The 19,242-nt window shown below is 39.6% G+C and overlaps 1 protein-coding gene across 1 annotated transcript in view; it reads right to left on the reverse strand.

Annotated features, from left to right (window-relative positions):
- CFAP54 (cilia and flagella associated protein 54) overlaps window positions 1–18,994 on the reverse strand; it is a gene marked incomplete at its 3' end in the record, with an annotated part of 309,422 nt that extends 290,428 nt beyond the window's left edge. The window contains exons 1-4 of the mRNA XM_080810201.1: window positions 18,604–18,994; window positions 9,745–9,850; window positions 7,046–7,189; window positions 2,050–2,221 (exon numbers count right to left, since the gene is read on the reverse strand). Coding sequence (XP_080666327.1) covers window positions 2,050–2,221; window positions 7,046–7,189; window positions 9,745–9,850; window positions 18,604–18,932 — 751 coding nt within the window. The 5' untranslated portion in view covers window positions 18,933–18,994. The remainder of the gene's footprint in view (window positions 1–2,049; window positions 2,222–7,045; window positions 7,190–9,744; window positions 9,851–18,603) is intronic.
- Window positions 18,995–19,242: the final 248 nt, after the last annotated feature.

Raw genomic sequence — 19,242 nt, forward strand, 5'->3', positions numbered from 1 at the left:
TCATCTCCCTGAGGCATTATGTAAGCATGAGAACAGTTTTTGTCTATTGTCCACTCCTATGTCCCCAACACTTAGAACAATATCTTGCACGTAATAACTTTGAGATGAGTCCATTAAACAGGGACAGTAATTAGAAAAAATTAAGTATATGCATCTTCCACAACCCAGCAATCCTACTGCTGGACATAAATCCCAGAAAACTTTAACACAGGATTATGAAAGGACACACATAAGGATATTTGTTGCAGAATCATCTGTGCAATTAGAAGTAGGGCAAACCAGGTGCCCATCTAGAGGGGTGTATGGATATCTGGAATACAATTCAACAGACAGAATTAATGAACTAGATTTATATATAAGAACCTGGTTCCATTCTAAAACCATGGTATTGAGTACAAAAATATTTAGGAAACAATAAAAATCCAAAGAATGATACCATATGTATAAAAAGGCACACATCAAATAAAGTTCTGTAGAAGACACAGAAACTATTGTTTTGTTCTGTTTTTAGAAAATTGGGATGTGATCTTAAAAAGACGGCAGACAGGGTGTTACTCCACCTCTCAAACAAGGCCCAACTGCAGGACCCAACCCTCAGCCCAACCACTCCTTCTTGAGCTCAGAACCTCTGATCCTGCTCAGTCCCTGCCAAGATATGTGAGAAACTTAGGGGGAAGGACAGCAGTGGCCCCTCAGGGAATCACAGATCTTCTTGAAGATGATCAGACAAAAAAGCTGAATAGTCACTGGACTGAAAATTTCTTCCAAAATCAGGCTCATCTTGGGCAGCAAATGTTAAGGTCTAATTTCAATCAAAATGTCAAAAAAATTATTTGAGGAGGAAGAGGGAAAAGGCTAGGAAATGTACTTTCAGTTGCCATGGATGAGGGAAAATCCAATATGTTTTCTTTCAAGGTATTTGGTCCTGGTCTTACACACTGTCATTTTCCTTTTAAGAAATTATTCAAAGATCAATAAAGTAGGTGACTTACTGTAACTTTAAAAAAAATTTAAGGGGCACCTGGGTGGCTCAGTGGGCTAAGCCTCTGCCTTAGGCTCAGGTCATGATCCCAGGGTCCTGGGATGGAGCCCCGCGTCGGGCTCTCTGGTCAGCAGGGAGCCTGCTTCCCCGCCTCTCACCTGCCTGTCTGCCTACTTGTGATCTCTCTCTCTCTGTGTCAAATAAATAAGCAAAATCTTTTTAAAAAAATAAATAAGTAAAAAATAAAAAATAAAAAGAATTTAAATTATAACTCCTTAAAGAGAAAAGCAGATGCTATATTTTGATAGCTAAGATTTATTCCGCAAGACAACTATACCGTATACATGTATATTTGCGTATCTATACAATGTAGATATATATATAAATACACTATACACACATATGTACACATACATTCTCAAAGTTCCTCACTCAAAAGCAAGGAGGAGGAGAAGGTTGATGAGAAGAAAGCAATAGTCACTGGACAAAGTATTTGAGGAAAGGACCAATAAATGGATGATGGTTAGAACCAGTCTAACCTGCCGTGGTCCTTTGATCCTTTTCCACTTATATTTACATATCAACCATGGGCCCTACTTCTTCATACCTGAAATTGACTATCTCCACAGCCTCTGACCCTCCCTTGAGCAAGAAACCCAAAGACATGCTTTGTAAGTCCCCGCTTATGGAGACAAACTAAAATACAACAAAAATATAAAAAGGACAAAAAAAAATACCCATAATCATCCTATTATGGGGCTTTTTAAAAGAAATTATTTATTTATATTAGAAGAATTTTTTTTAGAATTTGGATATGTAATTTGTTTTTTTGTGTTTTTTTAATTTTTATTTAAATTCTGGTTAGTTAACATACAGTGTAATATTAGTTTCAGGGATAGAATTTCATGATTCATCACTTAACATATAACACCCAGTGCTCAACACAAGTGCCTTCCTTAATACACATCACCCACTTAGCCAAGATAATCAATCAAATTACGATCAAACTTGGCATCTAAATAACTTTCTGAAAGTTGTGATGAAAAATAGAAGACATTGGCACCTACCATTGAAGATAATCCAGCAAAGATGCTCCTGTGGCAAAGCGACCTGCATGATGAGTCTTAAGGAGGACAGAATCTGCAGACACTGGGTGACAGAGTCTTTATTCTGCAGATTCACATCACTGTCACAGACCAGCTCATATTTGCAAATATTTTTGCTACTTAAAGCATGAAACTGAAATACAAGGAAAATAAAATAGAATATAAGTAAGGTTTATGCAACTTAGAAAAGCATTTCTTAAAATGTGAAAAAAAAAGAAAGTAGAAATGATTCTGCTTAAATAGATTATATAGTGCTATACAGTGAATGTTTGGGACCCCACCTAATTTACATATTGAAACCTAATCCCTAGTATTTGGATGTGGGGTCTTTAGGAAGAGATTGTCATGAAGATGGAGCTTTCATGAATGGGATTAGTGCCCTTTTAAAGAGACTCCCAAAGAGCTCCCTTACTGCCTTCTGCCCTGTGAGGACACAGACACAAGATAGCCATCTATAAGCCAGGAAGTGGGCCCTCACCTGACACCAAATCCTCTAGCACCTTAACCCTGTGGTTCCCAGCCTCCAGAACTGAGAACCTGATGTTATTTAGACCATCCAGTCTATGGATTTTTGTTAAACAGCCCTCAAGGACTAAGACCTATGGAAAGAAATGTAGTAAAATAGGTTTCTTCAAAGCATCCATTTAGTTAAGCTCACTTGTCCTTAGTGACAAAAATTTCAAAAGCCGAAAAAGGTACAAATTTTATTTCCAACAATATAGAATAGAATTACACTTTGTAAACCCTCCTCATTAGTATTTTAATCTATTAATCTGGATGCAATTATTACCATTTACACAATTCATTCAGCAAATGTCTGCTGCACACCTCTATTTGCCACACTCTGCTAAGCAATAGGGACTCAAGGACGAAGAAGATGTTGTCCCTGTTCTTGGCAGAGGGAAAAGCATTCCAGGCACATGCAATGTTAGGAATCCTTAAAGTCGTTGCTGTGGTCACTGAATTGAAAGTCTTTTGTAAGTTTGGGTAAAAAGGCTGAAAATAAAGAGATTAGGGATGCCTGGCTGGCTCAGTTGGAAGAGCATTCAACTATTGATCTTGGAATCATGAGTTTCAGCCCCATGTTGGGTGTAGAGATTACTATAAAAAATCAGCTTTGGGGCTCCCAGCTGGCTCAGTGGGTGGAGCTTGCCACTCTTGTTATCAGGGTCATTGAGTTTGAGCCCCACGTTGGTGTAGAGATTATTTAAAAATAAAATCTTTTAAAAAGAGAGAGAGAGATTAGGCTATTAAGGTGGTGCATGGTCCGAACATAGAGAAAATTTCACATCATTCCAAGGAATATGGACTTTAGCCAAAAGAGAAAGTCAAAGGGCAATGGAATAAAATGATCCGATTTATAGTTTAGAACTTCAGAAATCAAGTCTGACAAAATTGGGGAAGATGAAAAGCAGAATATGGAGCACAAAGCTACAGGCAGGGAGACTAGGAAACTCAAAGGCCTTTGACATAGTCCAGAGATACCAGGGTCCTGAAATAGGTGCTGGAATCAGGGATGAAGAGGAAGAAAAAAATTTTTATTAAGATTTATTTATTTGAGGGGCGCCTGGGTGGCTCAGTGGGTTAAAACCTCTGCCTTCGGCTCGGGTCATGATCCCAGGGTCCTGGGATCGAGCCCCACATCGGGCTCTCTGCTCAGCAGGAAGCCTGCTTCCTCCTCTCTCTGTGCCTGCCTCTCTGCCTACTTGTGATCTCTCTCTGTCAAATAAATAAATAAAATCTTTTTTAAAAAAAGATTTATTTATTTGAGAGAGAGAGCATAAGCATGTGCATGCATGCCGGCAAGTAGGGAGGGGAAGGGGCAGAGGGAGAGGGAGAGAGAGAATCCCAAGCAGACCCCACACTTAAGTGCAGAGCCTGAACTGGGGCTCAATCCCAGGACTAGAGACCATAACACCAGCTGAAACCAAGAGCTGGATGCCCAATCGACTGTGTCACCCAGGCGCCCCGCAAAAGGAGAGATTTAAGTTTTATCTGACTTAATGGGATTTAGAATTTTTTTAAGATTTTATTGATTTATTTGAGAGAGAGAAAGTGAGTGAGAGAGAGAGCATGGCGGGGAGAAGGGGCAGAGGGAGAAGGAGACTCCCGACTGAGCAGGGAGCCCAAAGCAGGACTCTGATCCCAGGACCCTGGGATCATGACCTGAGCCGAAGGCAGACACTTAACTGACTGAGCCACCCAGGCACCCCAGAGTCCATGGGATTTAGATGAGGGAGGCAAGAGAGAGAAAGCGGTCTACAGTGATTTCTGTTTGGGTTAGTGGCTAGTGCCAATTATGGAGGAAAGGGAATGAATTCACTTTAGGATATGTGGAGTGTGACATGTTTGTGACATAAATCTGACAAGAGAGATTCTAGTTAGAGAATCATCACTACTGCTAAAGCTGTGGCAGTGCACATGCACTAGCACAAATGGGCCTTCCTCTAACACATGTGATTTCCCACTGGGATACATGTAGACTATTTCTAGCCATCCTATAACTGGTATCACAGAAAAAAGAGATTTATTGACTGCATGTGCATTTCGGAACAGTTATCTTCAAAATGCTCTCTCTTAGAAGCCGATAGTGATACCTAATATTTTTTTAGTGTCAGGCCTAGTCTAAGTCTTTTTTTTTTTTTAAGATTTTATTTATTTATTTGACAGACAGAGATCACAAGTAGGCAGAGAGGCAGGCAGAGAGAGGGGGGAAGCAGGCTCCCCGCTGAGCAGAGAGCCCGATGTGGGGCTCGATCCCAGGACCCTGAGATCATGACCTGAGCCGAAGGCAGAGGCTTTAACCCACTGAGCCACCCAGGCACCCCAATTCTAAGTCTTTTATAATCTCAACAATCTAAAACAATCCTTTGAGGTAAGTCTTATTGTTATTTCTGTTTTACAGATGAGGTAACTGAGACACAAAGAAATTACATAGCTTCTCTGGGGTCCCATCATTAGGGAAGGCGCACAGCAGCTTTTTGAACCCAGGCAGGCTGGCTCTAGAGACCAAATTCCTACCAACTCTGCCACAATGCCTCCCCACATTACCATAAAGAGGATCATTTTAAAAAATGAGTATCTCTGCACAAAAATATTTGACAAGTAAATTCTACATTATTACCACTTCATCTATAATTTTTATGCATCTAACTCTAAAATCTATTTCTCTAACAAAACTTCTCAAGACCTCTAAATTCTTCATTGTCCAGCTCCTACTGGACTACATTTTCAATCCCTTCACTCTCTTACTCGCTTATTTTATAGATATTTATTGAGAAACACAGTGTACCAGAACCTCTAAAAAACCAAATTCTTCATAGATTTTCACCCTTCACAAGGGTGCTGCTGGCATACTTTTATGTTGGCTTCATTGCTTTACCATCTGCCTCTAGTCTTTGTCCTTCAAATTTATTCAGTGTAGTATTTATTCATTCATTTAGTAAAGCTTTATTGAGCATCTATTATATACTATTATATCTATTACATGATTATTGTGACACAATCTCCAAAACATCTTTCCAAAGTTTACTAAGTGCATTTTCTTATCCATCACTGAAAACATTTATTAAGCAACTTAGAGCACACAAACAAATGCCATGCTAAGCAAATGAAAGACATTTAGAAGCTGTCAACTAAGGAATACATTGCACAGCTAACAATAAATTGTAGCTAAAATAGCTACTGCTTTCATCCTACTGTAAGTGCAGCAGTTTTGTCTCCAAAGCCTTTTGGAAAAAAAAGGCAGTTTGGAACTGATTCACTGTTCTAGGAACTAGAGGTTAGAGACTAGAGCAGTGCCTGTCCTCACGAAGCTCATATTCTAGAAGGGGAGACAGGCAATAAAAACATAAACAAATAAAAATGTATCTGGTAATAATAAGTAATATAAAGAAAAATAAAGCATGAAGTGCAAGAGATATCTCGGAGACAAGCTTTCTAGAAGGAGCTCACAGTGCACTGGTACTAAGCCAGAGAGGCTAGGTGGAAGCAGAAACATGTAATAGTACAAGAAAAAAAGATAGGGCCATGGACCAGGGTGGCATAGGAGGGGATTTAAAAGTCTAAACTCCTAAGCTTTTCATTCAGTACTCTTCCCAATGGGATGCCAATTTATATAGCCCAGTATCCTGATTCGTGTACTTATGGTACAGCCAAACTGAACCACTCAATGTGGCCAAACACGCCTTGGCATCTTCTGCTAGTAAACCATATGCTGTTTCTGAAGGCTTGAATAGTCACCAAGTTTGGAGTAACATTGCTTTGGAATCAGACTGATTACGGTACAAACACCAACTCTGCCCATTGCTTTAAGGGGCTAGGTTTCTTAGCCTCTGTTTCCTCATCTGTAAAAGAGGCATGACCGTATCCACCTTCTAGGATTGTAATGAAGCTACAAGAAGACCATTCATATAATGCATACTGAAGAGAATAGCTCCTGACAACTGCTCACAACCCCTCGACCAGTGAATGAATGGTAGCAATTAACATAATAATAATACTGGTGTATTAGAAATAATGCATCCCATTTTTTTGTATTAAAAGATCTACGCTTGATTCTCTGAGCCACTAGTTAACTAACTGTGCCATCAGTTTTCTTTCTCTCTTTTGTAAAATAAGGGTAACAGTTTCTAACTCATAAAGTTATTGAGGATCAAATATATTTTCCAAAGCACTTCATAAACTAAAAGCACTCTACAAATATTAGTTATCATAACAATAATAAATGTCTGCTGGAGGAATGAGTGATTATTATGACATAATCTCCAAAACATCTTTCCAAAGTTTATTAAGTGCATTTACTTATCCATCACTGAAAACATTTATTAAGCAACTTAGAGCACACAAGCAAATGCCATGCTAAGCAAATGAAAGACATTGAGAAGCTGTCAACTGAAGAATACGTTGCATGGCTAATCATAAATTGTAGCTAAAATAGCTACTGCTTTCATCTTACTGTATGTGCGGCAGTCTTGTCTCCAAAGCCTTTTGGGAAAAAAGCAGTTTTGAACTGATTCACGTCTGCTTTATTCTCATCAAAGTTGATAGTGAACTGCTGAAGATACCTTCCATAGCACTGTAAAAGCGCCAGTTTGTATTCCTGAAATAAAAAGAGGACTTGATGAAAGTTTCAAAGTATGACTTTGCTTATCATTATTAAAATTTGGTAATATTCAAATTATTCTTAATAGTATCAATGTTGATTATTACTATAACACTCTTTTACTAACACCATTACATCATAACTACCACTACCACTAGCATCTCTAAACACATATTATGTGAAGACACTGCACTGGGTGCTTCATGTGCATTATTGCATTAATACTCCTCCCAACAAGCCTATTGTGAGATGAGACCATCACGACCTCAAGGACGAGAATATCCACCAGGGTGTGGATAATGATGACATAATAATGAGAATATTCACTAGGGTGTGTGTGGTAATACCTATATATACTCAAAATCCAAAAAATTCATCATCACCATGTCATGGTAATCCACCTACTCAAGAGAGGCAGATGAGTTGCATAACCAGCCTTGCTTCTCCGATACATCCCAAGTTCCAAAAAAGAAAGAAAGGGGGAGAGAGGGGAGAGGAAGGGAAGAAGGGTAGGAGAAAAGAAAAGGAGGGAGAAAAGGAGGAAGGAAGGAGAGAAAGAAAGAACGAAGGCAGGAAGGGAGAGGATAGGAAAGGCTCTCTCTCTCTTTTATGGGTCATCAGTCTCTGAAGCTGCATCAGGACAAATAAAAAAAGCCTGAGCTATTGTTAGTTAGGATTCCTATTAGTCCTAATTCGTGCTTATGTTTCCATTTCAAAATCAGGCCTCATCTCTGCAGTGCACAGGGCACAACTGACCTGGAGCTTCAGGGCAGGGGAGGTGAGCAGGGCTGCGGATATGAGTCAACTGCACCCCTTCGTCAGCTTCCTCCCCTACAACTGTCTCCAGGGAAAGCAACTACTCTGGAGTCTACTGCCTGTAGGGTTACGCAGGCCCTTGGGAGGCGTCCACAGTCAAACTTTTGTTTCTGTTTCTATTGACTTTTTTGTTACTTTTCACTAATGGAGTCTGAATCTTTTCCTTTCTAACTTGGTTCATACAATGAATTTAAATCTAGGTTCAAAACAAGACTATTCCACAAAGTGAACTTTACTGGAATTAAATAAAACTAAAGAGATTCTAGAACTAAGTAACAACTCTAGTTCATTTTCAGGATTCTAAATACCTCTATCAACCCACTTTCTCACCAATGAAAAGTAGATTAAAAATGTTTTCTTTGTTCCTTTAAGTAAATTTTAAAATATCCTATCTGGGCCTTTCTATCTGAAATATTCTGAATCTTTAGCCACTACCCAGCATGAACTTGCTTTATCAACTTCTAACATGCTCTTCCCTCCTCCCCACCAATATCCGCTCCACCCACCTGAATAGTCCACAAACACCACCCAACTTTGCTGTGTATCACCCGCCTCCTATACTGAGAAGTATAAAAACAGAGAGGACACTCTTCTAATACTTGTCAAAACAGTTATTCCACTTCACATGACTTTAACTCACAAGGTGGATCTTGTCCAAGAGTTTTTTTGTTTGTTTTCAATAGTTTTCTTATAGAGAAACTTTTTTTATCTGTAGTTTTTCTTTATTTTTAAGTTTCTAAGAACTACGGTCCAATTACATGAAGCTAAGCTGATGCTCTAATTTTGGCAGCAGACAATAGATCACCTACATATGAAATTTCCTCCACAGCTCATCCTCCATTTGGTAAACTTGCCTCTCAAGCCTCTCTCCACTAAAAAAAAAAAAAAAGAAAAGAAAAATAAATTCAAGTCCAGAAAATAGAAATGGAGGAGGAAAACGAAGCTGAAAAACTGTAAATCAAGAAAACATTGAAAATGGCCTAAAAATGCTTTGGATAAAAAAAACTCTCGGACAAGGATTCTAGATGTGTCAAACATTCATATTTAACTTGGAATAATTTGGGCCTATGCCAGAGCTTAAGGGAAAAACTTACATTATCGTTAACTGAAAACCCAGCTATGGTGTACTCTTACTGAACCAAATCTACAAGTCCACAGCAATCCAAGACCTGGGCACTTTTACAAACTAGAAATTGGGCACAAGCTCAGTTCAGAATACAATACTAAGTAAGAAACAGGGCACGTAAGGAATGACTGCTCTAATTACATACAGCAAAAGATTAAGAAGTTGAAAGTCATTAAAACAGGGTGCTGGGAACCAGACAACAAAGCAGCAAGGCCAGGAACCCATGAAAGTTGCCACTGGGCAAGGTCAGCCATGTGAAAAACAACAGGAAGTGGTGTCTGGTCTCCTTTGTATGAGGTAGGAACATGATGACTCAGCATTTCCTGTTGGGCACCTACCACACCCTATGTTAACTAGGGGCTGTGTGCCTGCCCGACCCCAGCCAGTTGTCTCTCTGTTCAGGAATCTCTCACCTCTGGAGAATCTCAACTACAAAATTAAAAAATAAACACTCTTTTGGTTACTGTGCCTCATTAAAATTTATAACATTCGTTCATATTTTTCTAAGGAAAAAAATCAAATCATGTAAAATAGGAATGGTATCAAACCAAATAATAATAATTAGCCAAGTAAGTTTCATTTAGGCCCTTTTTACTCCAGAGGCACTTACTTTCATTTCACAAAGGCTATCTCCAACCTTCAGAAGCTTTTCATTGTAATAAGCAGCTGGCAGCCGGGGGGCATATTTGGTCCAGATATTAAACAAAGAGGTGGCACTGTAAGAATCATAAAATAAAATTTTATCTTCAAAGTCAGCAAGAAACCTCAATTAGCAAACAATCCCTAAAACCTTATTTTGTGCTGTCTTTCCAATGTGCCTTACTGTCAATGGCTAATTATTACTAAATATAGTGAAAATTATTGCTTCCTTTATGCCAAACACTGACCAAAACTATCTTTTTAAGATTTTATTTATTCATTTGAGAGTGAGTGTGAACAGGAGAGCACAAGCAAGGGGAAGGGCAGAGGGAGAGGGAAAAGCAGACTCCCCCCGCCATTCCCCCGTGAGCAGGGAGCCCTGCTCAATCCCAGGACCCCAGGACCATGACCTGAGCCGAAGGCAGATATTAACTAAGCCACCCAGGCGCCCCTGATCAAAGCTCTTTATATGCAATTTTTAAAACAGATCTTACTTTTTAGAGTAATTTTAGGTTCACAGAAAAATTGAGCAAAGGGTATGGAGATTCCCCACATACTGCATGCCCCACCCAAATGCACAGCCCCCCCCCCAACCCCGCCCTTATCAACAGTCATCCCCCACCAGAGCGGTTTATTTGTTACAACTCATGAACCTACATTGACACATCATTATCACCCAGTATCTAGTTTAATTTAGGGTTTACTCTTAGTGCTATATACCAAGTGGGTCTGGAAAAATGTATAATGATGGGAATCCATCATTATGTTATCACAGAGAGTAGTTTCACTGCTCTAAAAATCTTCTGTGTTCTGCCTATGCATCCCACTCTCTCCCTTAACCCCAGGCAACCACTGAGCTTTTTATTATCCCCATAATTTTGCCTTTTTCAAAATGCCATATAGTTAGAATCATACAGCATGTAGCCTTTTCAAACTGGCTCCTTTCACTTAGTAGTATGAATTTAACATTCCTCCATGTTTTTTCATGGCTTGATAGCTCCTTTCTTTTTAATGCTGAGTAATATTTCCTTGTCTAGATATATCACATTTTATTTATCCATTCACTTACTGAAGGGTATCTTGTTTGCTTTCAAGTTATGGAGTAAAGCCGCTATCAACATCCATGTGCAGATTTTTGTATGGACATAAGTTTTCAACTCCTTCAGATAAATACCAAAATGCGTGATTGCTGGATTGTATGGTAAGAGTATGCTTAGTTAGGATGCCTGGGTGGCTCAGTCAATTAAACATCTGCTTTCAGTTCAGGTCATGATCCCAGGGTCTTGGGATAGAGTCCCACATCGGGATCTCTACTCATCAGGGAGCCTGCTTCTCCCTCTGTCTGCCGCTCCCCCTGCTTGTGCGCTCGCTCGCACTCTCTCTCTCTCTCTCTGACAGATAAATAAATAAAATCTTTAAAAAACAATAAAACTCTTTTTTTTTTAAAAAAAAGAGTATGCCTGGTTTGTTTTTTTTTTAAGATTTTATTTATTTATTTGACAGACAGAGATCACAGGTAGGCAGAGAGGCAGGCAGAGAGAGAGGAAGCAGGCTCCCTGCTGAGCAGAGAGCCTGATGCAGGGCTTGATCCCAGGACCCTGGGATCATGACCTGAGCCAAAGGCAGAGGCTTTAACCCACTGAGCCACCCAGGCACCCCAGTATGCCTGTTTTTTAAGAAACCACCAAACTGTCTTCCCAAAATGGCTATACCATTTTGTATCCCACCAGTAATGAATGGGGAGTCCCTGTTGTTCCACATCCTCCCTTCATTTGGTGATGTTGGTGCTCTGGATTTTGGCCATTCTAACAGGTGTATAATGGTATCTCATTGTTTTAATTTTCATTTTCCTAATGATATATTTTGGGGGACCATCTTTTCGTATGTTTATTTGCCACTTGTATTATCTTCTTTGATGAGGTTTATGTTAAGGTCTCTGATCCATTTTTAAAATAAAGTTGTTTGTTTTCTTATTGTTGAGTTTTAAGAGTTCTTTGTATATTTTGGATAATGGTCCTTTATCAGATATGTCTTTGGCAAATATTTTCTTCCAGTCTGTGGCTTGTCTTTTCATTTTCTTGATGGTGTCTTTCACAAAGCAGAAATCTTTAATTTTAATGAAGTCCTGCTTATCAACTCTTTTTTCATGGACTGTGGCTTTGATGTTATATCAAAAAAATCATTATCAAACCCAAAGACATCTAGATTTCTCCTATGTTATCTTTTAGGAATTCCATAGAATTTTACATTTAGATTTGTGATCCATTTTTAGTTAATTTTTGTGAAGGGTGTAAGGTCTGTGCTGAGATTCATTTCTTGCATGTGGCTGTCCAGTTGTCCCAGCACCATTTGTTAAGATTATCTTTGCTCCATTGTATTGTCTTTGCTCCTCTGTCAAAATCAGTTGATTACATTTATGTGGGTCTATTTCTGGGCTCTCTGTTCTGTCCAAATGATGTATGTGTTCATTCTTTCACCGATACCACTCTGTCTTGATTACTGTATCTTTAGAGGAAATCTTGAAGTCAGTCTTCAAAATTTGTTCTCCTCCAATATTGCATTGGCTATTCTGGGTCTTTTGCCACATGCAATTTTGTTTCCATTTCATTTCCACAACAACCTTGAGATAGGTAGTCTCAACATCCCAGGTATATAGTTAATGAAATTGAGGCTCAGTTCATCCATGATCTTAACTAGTGTATTACTGTGCCTGCCTGTCTTCTGGAATGTAAACTATCTGAGGGCAAGGATTTTGACTATGTTATTCATTGCCCAACCTCGAGAGTACTGAATATCTAGTATATACATGTACTCAATAATTATTTGTTGAAAGAATGAATGAATACATAAATGACTAGGAAAAAAATTCCTTGTTTTTATTTTATTTTTTTCTTTAAAGAGTCCAGGGATTTCACTATCGAGTCAGTTCTTTAGGGTTCTATTTCTTTCCACCAAGTAAACAAAAATAAAACATACAATATTCTCAAAATAGTTTCTAGTTAGTTTCAAAGGGTAGCAGATCACTGCTCATTTTGTTCATTCATTTAGTTAATATTTACTCCTTCCCCCTCTCTCAGAAATTATAAATGCCTCTAGGAAAAATCCAAATTTCCCTCAACAGTTGTCCAAGCCTATCTCATAAATTTCTATATGTGGACAGTATTATGTACTGAATGAGTGTGTCCTCTCGAAATTCTTATGTTGAATTTGAGTGTGGCTATATTCAGAAAAGTGTACTCTCAGGAAATAATTAAGGTTAAATGAGGTCATTAGGGTGGGGCCCTACTCTGATGGCATTAACGCCCATCTCAGAAAAACTCCAGAAAATTTGTTCTCTCTCTCTCTCTTTGTACTTGGTCAGAGGAAAAGCTCTGTGAAGACCCAGAACTCTTCTGCAAGTCAGGAAGAGTGCTTTCACCAGAAACTGACACTGCAAGACCTTGATCTGGGGCTTCTAGTCTCCAGAACTGTGAGAAAATAAATATCTGTTGTTTAAATCATCCAGACTATGGTGTTTTGTTATGGCAACCCAAACTGACTAATTTATAATTACTAATTAGAAACTAATAGCCCAAATCGACTAATACAGGTAGGAATGAAAACTTAGGGACTGAAAATGGCTCTAGCACTTATGATGTATATGTTGGGATATTATCAGAACAACCTCAACAGAAACATGTCGATTAATGCATTCAAATAATTAAATGATGCTGAGTTTCAAGGGAGGGGTAGGGGACAGGATATTCTTGCCTTCTTTGACTGATTAGTAATATTTTGGAAAATGAAAATATACACATAACCAAGTAGTAAATAACCATGCCCAAAAAAGTTATGGGAAATATAGCCATAGAAATTTTAAAAGGAAAAAGTTTTTTGGTTTAGGTTTTTCTTTTTTTTTTTTTTTAACCTTTTCACTTTCATTTGCTGTTTCATGAAATGTCACAGTATTAGAATAAATATAATGAATCCCAAGAAGTCAGCAAGCCTTGTTAGAATTCTTAAATTATGTAGATGAAAGACTTAATTTTTTCAAACCTTAAAGATGAGATAATGATGACTATGTTTATTACTCATAAAAGAAAAATACCAGCTTTGTTAAATCAATCAAGCTTATATAATAAGCGAATTTTTTTTTAAGTGAACTTTAAGTTCAAGTTAAGACTGCTCACTGGGAATGACTTACATAATGATTAAACAAAGAAAATATAACATACACTATATAATGTGCATCATTTAAGAAAATGTTAATACCCTTCGGATTGCTGACTTACTACAGCTGTCACTGGATAGTTAGAATTCTCTAAAATAGAAAATCTTAACTATATAAACAATATCTAAATCTCATGTGGTTATAACAAAAGCATACCTTTAAAAAAAACTGTCAAATTCTGAGTTTAATAACATTGCCAGTATGATCAAACTATATTTTAGATTCTGTGAATTTTTATGCTTATGTAAGTGCCCACAGTTATAAAAAAATTTTGATTTTAAAAAATAACCATCTCTCAAATATGTTATAAAAGCAAATCCTACGTCTTGTATTCTTTTTTTTTTTTTTAAGATTTTATTTATTTATTTGACAGAGATCACAAGTAGACAGAGAGGCAGGCAGAGAGAAGGGGAAGCAGGCTCCCCACATGGAGCAGAGAGCCTGATGTGGGGCTCGATCCCAAGACTCCAGGATCATGACCTGAGCTGAAGGCAGAGGCTTTAACCCACTAAGCCACCCAGGTGCCCCCTACCTCTTGTATTCTTAACTGGCTTCCACATTGTCATTCTTACTCCATTTGGACAAGATTACATAAATACATACATATAATATTAAATAAGGTTAATTCCTTGCCCAAAACTACCCAATGTTTTCCCATCGCATTTGGAATAAAGGCAAACTCTGTAAAAGGCCTCTAAAACCTTCCATACCTATGTCTCTAATCTCACCTCATAGCACTGCACCCACACTCACTAAGCTATGCTTAATGGTCTTCCGTACATTCCTCCCAAGTCTCTGGCTCTTTCCTGCCAAGATCTTCCCACATGCTTATACCCTCCTTTTATCCTTTTCTTGCCTGGTATCCTTCTAATCTCAGCTTAATGTCACCTCCCTCACCGTTTGCTTGAAAGTAGCTCTGTGCTGTGTTCTCTTGAAGCCTCTGCTCAAGTGTCACTTACTCTGACCATATTACTGAAAATTGCAGTCTCCTATCTCCCACTCCATAACCCTGCCTCTCTTTAGTTTTCTCCCTAGCATTTATCACTTTCTAGGTTACCATAAAATGAACTTATTTAATACGTTTATTGCGTACCTCCTCTTCTAGAATATAAGCACCAAGAAGGCAGGGATCTGTGTCTGGTTCACTGCTGGATCTCCAACACTTAGTACAATGCCTGGCACCTGTAAGTGGTCAGTAGCTTCTTCCCTCATTGCACTTGCTGTTTGTATATTGACTTAATGACTCACTGAAAGCTTATAAACTCCATGAGCACAGATTCCCTATCTATTTTTCACACCATATAACCTATGGCTAATGCAATGCTGGGCACATAGTAGGCATTCAATAAAAGTTGTTGTGCAAATAAATAAATATCTAAACTTTGTGAGAGGTTAGATTGCTAAGGTCTGTGTCAATCATTAAGGTTTGTGATTCTCTTATAGTCCTTTTTTTTTTTTCTTTTTTTTAAAGAGAGAGAGAGAATCACAAGTAGGCAGAGCAGCAGGCAGAGAGAGAGGGAGAAGCAGGCTCCCTGCTGAGCAGAGAGCCCGATGTGGGGCTCGATCCCAGGACCCTGAGATCATGACCTGAGCCGAAGGCAGAGGCCTAACCCACTGAGCCACCCAGGTGCCCCTCTCTTATAGTCTCTTTAAAGATGAAACAGATACTCTACTAACCAACTGGCCCAGGTCTACTTTCTCATATATAACATAAACAATTATTGAAAATACAAGGATAATAATCCTTGAATTCTTTCAATACCAAATACTCGATGAAAGTTTACCCTAGGGGAGCCTGGGTGGCTCAGTCAGTTAAGCAGTTGCCTTCGGCTCAGGTCATGATCTCAGGGTCCTGGGATCCAGCCCCAGGTTGGGCTTCCTGTGGGGAGTCTGCTTCTCCATCTCTCTCTGCCCCCCTACCCCCTGCTCACGCTGTCTCTTTCTCTCTCTCAAATACAGAAATAAAAATCTTGAAAGAAAGAAAGAAGTTAGTTAGTTCTCTCTACCCCAACCACCAAGCTAGTTGCTAGAGACAGAAAAATGAAAAAGAGGCGCATTATCCAAAGTCAGCAGGGAGCTTCCATTCTAATGGGGGAAATGGATAATACGCAAGAAAACAAATAAATAAAAAATATAAATGGGTGGTTGAACCTGCATTAAATAGGAAAGGCCTCTCTACAGAGGTAAGAACTGAGCTAAGACCTGAAAGAAAAGAAGGAGCCAGATATTTGAAAAGCTGAGGATAGAACATTTCAGACAAAGGCAGCAGCAAAGGCCCTGGAATGAAAAAAATAGGATCTGTCTGCCTGGAAAGTCCTGAGAGAGAAGTGAGGGATGGGCTGAGATGGAAGAGGCAGCCAGGGCCAGACGCTCAGACCCTGGAGGACAGAAGGAGTCTTAAATTTATTCTAACAGCTATGGGAAGCGATAGAAAGTCTTGAGATAGGAGAGTGGGTGGTTGATTTATAAAGGTTACCCTGACTGCTAAAGTGAAGGATAGATTTGAGAATCCAGAGGCTGTGGGGAAAGCAAAATCTGGTGGTTTGAACTACAAGGCTGGTGGTGGAAACGGGAAGATAAAATGCTATGTAAGGCACAAACGCAGAAGTGTTTTAAATATAAATACACATAGCTTAGTAATGCACTTTCCTTGGTCAGTTCTTGGTTCTCATTTTACTTGGCCCATCAGCAGGATTTGCAACTCTTAATCGATCATTCCTTCCTACTTCAAAGCGGTTTCTCTACCTGACTTCCAGCACACCACACACTTACTGTTTTCCTCCGACCTCCCTGACCACTCCTTCTTAGTCAATGCCACTTTCTTATTTCCTCTACTTGTCAATGTTGGCAGCCCAGGAGTTGAGTCCTTGGACTCTCCTTTTCTCCACCTACACACACTCCCTTAGCAATTCCATCAAGTGTCATGATTTAAATATCAATAATATGCTGACGCGTTGCAAATGTATATCTCCTTTGACCTCCAGATCCAAATGAACAACCACCTATGTAATAGTTCTGCTTGGATGTTGAACTACATTTTAATCTTAACATATCTAAAACTAAACTCTTGGGATGCCTGGCTGGCCCAGTGAGTGGAGCATGCAACTCTTGATCTTGGGATTCTGGGTTTGAGCCCCATATTGGGTGTAGAGATTACTTAAAAATAAAAAATATGTTTTAAAAAAAGAAAACTATACTCTTGATCTGCCTCTTTCCTACCAGAAACCTCTTCTTCCCACAATCTCAATCCCATCCCGGGAACGTCACACTTGCCATCTTTCCTTGTGGCCAGTTCTTCCTACAGAAATCTTCATCAGGGGCACCTGGGTGGTTCAGTGGGTTAAGCCTCTGCCTTTGGCTCAGGTCACGACCCCTGGGTCCTGGGATCGAGCCCCAAATCGGGCTCTCTGCTTAGCAGGGAGCCTGCTTCCTCCTCTCTCTCTCTGCCTGCCTCTCTGCCTATTTGTGATCTCTGTCAAATAAATAAAATCTTAAAAAAAAGAAAGAAAAAGAAAAAGAAATCTTCATCAGTTGCTACTATAGCTCCTTCTCATCTTTCTCAAAGGTCACTTTTCCTGACTTAACCAAACCATGCTCCCAGCTTAAATTTCAACAGCATACCACATCTTCCATCCCCACACTCTGCTCTTAATATTCTCCCTAGCATTTCTTTCCCTGTAAAATGATTTCTCTACTTGTTTAGTAGCTGCCTGTAGCAACCAAAAACATATGCTCCATGAAGGTACAAATTGTTCTCTTTCATTAATTTCGTATTTTCCTAGTTCCTAGAATGGTACCTGATATATAGTAGGTGTTCAATAAATAGTTAAATGCATTAATGAATAACAAATGTAAGTTAAAACTATTTCTTCATATTAAACGTATGAATGAAAAATAAAAGTTGAAATTATTCACTATGCTGGTAATCTTTGACATTTGTCTACATTTTTAACTGTTTGTTTTGCAAGGTATTTTGACTGCGAAAGAAAGATGGTAACATCATCAGGAAAGAACCTTAAAAACAGGTAGTTTGTCGCTCTGTAGTAACATAGGGATAGAACTCCCAAAAAGGCAAACATATATGCAAAATGAGTACAAAATCAGTAAAAAAACAAACAACAACAATAAAAAAACCAAACACGGTGATCCTAACAAAAATATAAAAAGGAATTAAAGTATAAAGAGGAATTAAAGTGCTCATGTTTACGGCATCAAGAACTAACTTTTTCAAGAACCTAAGCTACCTTAAAGTTATCTCTTTTTCCTCATACACAAAATTCTACCCACAACATGGAAACTTGTGAAACCCCTGAGTGAGTCAAACATTTATTGGCATGGGTTAGCGTCGCGACTGGGGAACACTCAGAAGGAATGGTGAGTTATGAAACACTTCTGTGTTTTTCTTTTGACCCGAGCAGGAAGCCAAGGTGTACCATTTACCGGGAATTAAGGATCGTAAGAGCGATGAGTCTCCACTTCTAAAACTCTGTTTGTATCTCCAGGTCCGCAACGCTGACCCAGCTCCGGCATCACCGTGGGCATCCTCGAGGGCATCTCCTCAGGCCCCAAGAGTTGCCCTTCTCTGGCCGGCGCCCTCCCGAGCGCCCTGCCTCTGCTTACCAAAGCCGGTGGAATTCATGCTTCTGTTCCTCCGTGATCGCTAACGCCTTCTTTCTCTTCATAAAGCCTAGTAATTCCCGGATTTCCCTCTCGCAAGAGGCCAGGAGCGGGTTTTTAGCGTCCAGCGGCCCATAAAACACGGCAAGGGGCAAGGAGTTCTCGAGGCAGGCGGAGCGCGGCACTGGGCTCGGGGAGCTGTCCTTCGACTCCAGGGGCGACTTCGAGAGTGCGTTCGAGGTGGGGGGCGGGGTCGGCGGCGGCCCCGTTGGGGACAAGGATGTGGGAGACAGGGTGAGGGGAGAGGTCGAGGAGCTGTCTAGCGCCGCCATATTGGAGAGACCCCGACCGGCTTTAAGTGTGTGGACACGCGGTTGCCTGGCGACCGTCTCAGGGCAACCAGGCTTCCAGCGCGCTTTCGGGAAAACACAGCGGCCCCTGGAGGGCAAAGGGGGAAAGAACCCGGTCCCGAAAGAAACCACGCTCCGGGGGCTTGTTTGCCCTCTTCACCAGCACTGTACTGCTGTATGAGAGGAGAGAGGTTTTGTACAGAAAGCCGGCGAATAGTAAAAACAAAAACTTACACGATTACAAATTCAGACTATATTCGTTTTCCATTTCGGCTACTTAATGATAATAATG

Source organism: Martes martes (assembly GCF_963455335.1).
Source record: "Martes martes genome assembly, chromosome: 8".
Lineage (NCBI taxonomy): Eukaryota > Metazoa > Chordata > Mammalia > Carnivora > Mustelidae > Martes > Martes martes.